At 41.6% G+C, this 6000-nt stretch overlaps 1 protein-coding gene across 1 annotated transcript in view; it reads left to right on the top strand.

The window, feature by feature from the left end:
* The first annotated feature begins 3900 nt into the window (after positions 1-3900).
* Positions 3901-6000, top strand: part of LOC147634187 (putative apyrase 2) — a 64462-nt gene continuing 62362 nt past the window's right edge. Inside the window, exon 1 of the mRNA XM_086805337.1 lies at positions 3901-4524. Within this exon, the coding sequence (XP_086661463.1) occupies positions 4036-4524 (489 nt within the window). The 5' untranslated portion in view covers positions 3901-4035. The remainder of the gene's footprint in view (positions 4525-6000) is intronic.

The following is a 6000-nucleotide window of genomic DNA, read 5'->3' as shown; positions in this document are numbered from 1 at the left end:
AATGCATAGGAAAGTTATGTAATTATGGTCAACGAGCAATGTATATAACATTCACACCCAAAAACTTTCAAGTGTATACTTGAAGTTTTCTTACCCGAGCAGGCCTTGGTTGCACTTCTGCTAAAAATATACACAGCCATGTTAACTGCCTCAACCTAAAAAGATTTAGTTTTCTTTGATTTTAGTGAGAAACACATCCATCGCTTTGCCTTTATCCGCATCTCCTTATCTCAAAGTAATGAGCTGAACTCCTCAAATGTGAGAGGAGTAGGCCTGACACACCAACATTTAAAGATGTAATAAAACTATCATATTTAGGTGGCAATACCCTTAGACATCAATGAGGAAGATCCAGGGAGAACCCACTCATGTCAATTGCAGCCATTTAGTCATGGAGATCTTTGATTCCAATGAGAAACACCTCCATCACTTTGTCTTCATTCAACTCTTATTGAAGCTGGTTTTTGAGATTCTGAATCCTTGAGGGATTAGTAGTCTCATAATAGCTATGTAACAAAGTCCATGCTTGTGCAGCTATGGGGACATATTGAACCATGGTCAACACGTTATCTTCAATGCTAGTGATGATGGCGCAAAGAGAATCTGCATCCCTTCGTCTCCAAGCTTAGACAAGGTTGGTAGAGCAGGTGGTATAATCGTTTTTATCATATCTTTCACATCATAAAACTTTAAAACTCAGATTGCCCAATAATAGAGATAGAGAAGAATATTGTATTATTGAAGTGATACTAACCACACTTGTGTGCTCATGTTAAGGGAGCTTCGATGGTTGATTTAGAACTGTTGAGATGGAGGTTGATTTAGGACCGATGAGATGGAGGTTGTATGCTAGTAGAATCTAGGGAGTAAACTCATAGTGATGATTGAGAAACTGTGTGGAGAACGGGATAGTCGTGTATCTATAAAGGACTATAAACACACGGAGTGGCCATGACATAACTGCATAGGTGTGTGGTCATAGTCGGTGCCACAATCTACAATGTAGACTTGACGACCTATAAAGATGAACTAGTGAATGATATGTAGTTATCCCATATCCCATGGCCATCCAAGCTTATCTTGGGCCCTGTAATGTGAGGATAGTGTGTTTAATAACAAAGTATACGTGCTCCATGGCCATCCAGGCTTATCTTGGGCCCCGTAATGTGAGGACAGGCTGTCCAATAGCAAAGTCTACATACTCCATGTGTGGATCATTATGAGTGAACAACCTAGTGTAGCATGTAGCCTATTTGGTAGTCTACTCCATGTGTGGACTGTTATGAGATAACGGTCCAGTGTAGCATGTAGCATGTTTGGTAGTGTGCCAAGCTAAATCTAATCTAAGCCATCTTGCCAAATCTAATCCAAGCCATCTTTGAACCATCTACCCTACCATGGTGCCCAAGAGGAAAGTCTACCTACTCTATGTGTGAACCATTAATGAGATAACCAATGTAGCATATAGCCTATTTGGTAGTCTACCTACTCTATGTGTGCACCGTTAATGAGATAACCAGTGTAGCATATAGCTTGTTTGGTAGTGTGCCAAATCTAATCCAAGCCATTTGTCCTCTTAGGCCCAAGCTACTCAACCATGGCTACTTCTCATAATGGGGGCCATACAAACGTGAGATAGCTGGTGCTTGAACAATACAATACGAGGGTAAACCATTAATATATCCAATAAAATGATGGGCTATATACCCATCATATCTTAGCATATCTAATAAAATGATGGGCTATATACCATTATATCTTAACATGTCCACCACTGGATATCTGACTCTAGTAGATCTACATAAAATACAAGGATTAATACCATGTTTTCTCAACACTACTTTGGCTCTTTATACACCAAGCGTAATAATAGCTAGGATCCCAAGCTCATCATTAAGGCTCTATTCTTAGCCACTACCTCCATTAACAAAGGAGCAACTTGCTGAAACATCAAGCATTATAAAAGGTTGATCCACCTTTTCTCTTCCCTTGCATGATACATGTGAACTTGTTGAATTTTCAACACTTGGTTTTGCTCCCACTCGCTTATTAGATCTTCGCCCAAAGAGAGGAAAGTTCCATGCCCTTTTCACAAATTCATGGTAATATTCACTGAGCCCTATTGGCAAATTTAGGGCTTGGACCATGGCGCTTTTCCCATTTCAAGGGGTTCAAAGTTTTCTTCACCCAAGTTTGTGTTTATTGGGCTTATGCATTTCCAAAGCTCCTTGCTTTAGGGAAGATTCCAAGCAAGATTGCCTCTTATAAGGGGAGCACTCTCTTGAGAGTGTTAGTCATTTGATGGGACCAAAGGTTGGATGGGTTTGAGGAAGTATGTTTGTCGATAGGTTGTCGGTCCCCTGTGGATACTCTTACTCTCATTGACCACACCCTTTCCCTCTACCTCCTTCAATTTAACATCATTTTCATCCTAACCGGTTTTTATATAGGGGCTTCAACGTAGGTGATAGGAGCATTTCTTAAAGATCTAGGGGCTTCAATGTAGGTGATAGGAGCATTTCTTAAAGATCTAGGGACTTAAGTCCACTGTATAATAATGGGGGTTTTTATATAGGGGCTTGAACGTAGGTGTTAGGAATATCTAGGGACTTAAGAGTCCACTGTATATAAAAGGGGACTAGTAGGTTCACCTAGTCAGTGCTGCATCTGTCTTCATTAGTTTGAATTTGAGTTTCTATAGAGTCATCCTCGAGGGACTTCCACTATATAATTATAAGATTAGCGGGTTCACCTACTTAGTGCAACCTCTATCTTCACTAGTTTGACTTTGAGTTTATATTGAGGCTTTTTCAACAGAGACACTTCACTATCCTTCGACCCTTTTGTCACCCTTTCCTCTCTTTTGACGAGCTCAACATACCTTATCCTCTTATTTTCATCCTCAAAGTCTTAAGTGAAGATTCTCCATTTTGGATACATCTTTCATTAAGTTTTAATCTTAAGTGAAGGTACTCCATTTTGGATACATCTTCAGCCCCTAATGGCACTTTTTGGAGACACATCACTAGTGAGCACGACTTAGGATTGCGTGAATTAGAGAAGAAGTCTCAAATTCCTCAGTTTTCTGCACTAATTAGGCCTGGTATCCAATTCCCTCTTTGTCTCAACCATCCCACATGATGGCGTGTACCCTTGGGTGCACCAGTGTATACTTTGTGCTTCTCAGCAACACCAATGTGGTTGACTATGGTAGCCAAGATCTTGGTTAAAGAGAGAAGAATGCATCGATGTGATCATAAACATTAAAATGAAGTGAAGCCTGAGATTTTTAGAGTAGTGGTAGTAGTAGTAGTGGTAGTGGTAGTGGTAGTGGTAGTGGTAGTGGTAGTGGTAGTGGTAGTTCAACATAGTACTTCAGCGTGACTGCCTTTTGTGAAAGTTAGAACTGTGCACAAAATTATGAGCAAAATGACAAGATGGGCACAAATATTTCCCCACTTTGGCTTCCCCACGACATAGTTTGCAAGGAATAATTGTGACAGAACTTGGCGTTCCTTTTGCTAATTTGTACAGAGTAAGCAAGTTTGTCTCAATCCTGGACATCTATAGTTGAACGATGAGGTAACAAACTTGTGAGAATACTAACAGATTTTCAGCATTAAATGATTCAGAACTATTAAATAGCCGAGAGGGAAAAGGTCCTATGGCTAGCAACAATGGAAGCTCCATTAGGAAAGAAGCAACCAAAACAGTTAGTTCTTAGGAAGCTGTTGAGGCTCAAAGTTTAACCTGTGGGTGATGTATCTTTTATTGATACTAATATAATAACATCTTTGGCATTAAAAAAAAGGCTAATGATTTCTGAGTATTGATACTAATATAATAACATCTGTGGCATTAAAAAAAAAAGGGCCTAATGATTTCCGAGTATGGCCTTGCCAAGAGAATGTCAATGGCAATGGCAATGCTGTTTACCCAATCAATGCAGAGCCTTTTGTTGACTCCGTCATATGTGGGAGAAACTCGCTTTCCTCGGCTATCTTAAAAGGGAAACGAGATCTCAAGCGCGTTAATATGTCACACTTGCCCAGTAGCGCACATCCGCTGTTCGCACATCAGCGCCTCTCGTTGGGCAGATCGGAGGCCGAGCTGGAGCCGTCGTCGAACTCTATCCGACATCGCTCGAACTCTAGCATTGAGCTGGAAGATCTAGGGGTGGGCGGGCAGGAGGCGGCGGAGGCGGAGAAGATGAGGCGCTTACGGCAGGAGAGCTTGGGCGAGAAGACATACCGCTATCGGGGCGTGGTGTTCGTCATATCCGTGCCGCTGCTGCTCATCGTGTTCGTGCTGCTCACCATGCCCCGCACTCCTGTGGATCCCAGCAGCCTTGGCAGCGACCTCTTCGACCACTCCTCCCTCGACCGCCTCTCCTCCTCCGAATCCAACAAGAAATATGCCGTTGTCTTCGACGCCGGCAGCTCCGGAAGCAGAGTGCACGTCTACTGCTTTGGCAACAAATTGGAGCTCATCCCTATCGGAGACGAAATGGAGCTCTTCCGTCAGGTGACCTCATCTCTCATCAGAATTTATTCAGCGAGCACGCCGATCTCTCACCCTATAGTTATTTTTGTTTGGAAGACTCCCTGGACCCTCTCTCTCTCTCTCTCTCTCTCTCTCTCACACACACACACACACACACGCACACACGCACACACTTTTTTGTGAAACCATTGTCAAATCTTATATGCGAAAACCGTTAAAGCGAGAGACTCTCATTAAAAACAGTGGAAAAACACTTCATAGTTCTGCTGTTCAAATCTGCTCTGCAGCATAAAACTGTCATGCAATGATTGACATAATGATTGATGGGAGTATACATACTTGTCGATCTGAGGCTATGCAAACACCTCATAATTACGATCTAGTCATATTGTCCATATAGCCCAATATCTCACCCAGGCAAAGAAAAGAGCTATTCCTACAATCTGGAAGGATATCTTCCAAACATCTAAAACATTTTCCCAAATTTACCGCAGGGAATCTTGTTCGCATATCAAAAAATAGACGATTCAGAAAATCCCTTGTGTTAGTGCATGCCCATAGCAAATGATAAATACTCTCCATTTGACGATGGCACTGCAAACAATTTGGAGATGCAATTTTTTGCTTTGCCAAATACTCTCCGACAAGGAGCGTTCCCGTGAGGCATCTCCATAGAAAAACCTTCTGTTTTAAAGGTCATTTGCTTTGCCATATCTTTTCCAATCCAAATTACCTTTCCACTAGCCTAAGGACTTGTTCATATACCACACTCGAACTGCCTGTCTCTTTATCCATGGCTGTGGAAGCAATAATCTATATGTCCTTGCTGCTATCAATTCACAAAAGAGGAAACTCCATAATATAACTGGGTAGGCTGTTCTTTAGTAGCTAATCATCATGTCGTTGACAGATATATGCGACATATCTCCATGTCCTGCTAGCTGAGCAACAACAAGTCTCCATACAAGGCAGTAATGGGCTCTCAGTTGCCATTGACGTTATGCTTGTGGAAACGATAATGGTCTGCCTTCAGTTGATATGATATCTCCCATTGTGCAAATTTCTTTTTGTGCTAAAAAATAAGCTTTTCTTGGTGCAACCACAACCAATGGCGTATCAAATGCTTTGCTCCGATGCACATTTTCAGCTACCAATGTGTTTTCAAGAGGCACTGGCGTATGTGCCCAATGCAAATGTATGAGCACAGACTTCCTATCTTGCAGCAATTTGGAAGAGTAGGGGAAGCTTGGGATTTTTCCTTGTACTTCACCTACAAAGATATCCTAGTAGGAGAGATTCCAATGCCCAAAAGAATCAACCTTGTAACCACACACACTCACTTTTTTTTTTGGGGAAAAAAACCAATGTTTTATTACAAAGGAGCAATGCACATGGGGAGGATGTACTTTAGAGAGAAGTCATTCAATGACGAAAGCTAGAAACAATGGAAAAAGACCTCAAATTGTTGGGTATCAATAGCCTTCAGCTGTCAACAGT

This window comes from Cibotium barometz, chromosome 11 (assembly GCF_041138505.1).
Source record: "Cibotium barometz isolate CiBa-2024 chromosome 11, ASM4113850v1, whole genome shotgun sequence".
NCBI lineage: Eukaryota > Viridiplantae > Streptophyta > Polypodiopsida > Cyatheales > Cibotiaceae > Cibotium > Cibotium barometz.
The sequence above is the reverse complement of the archived record's forward strand: the minus strand, read 5'-3'. Positions and strand labels throughout refer to the sequence as shown.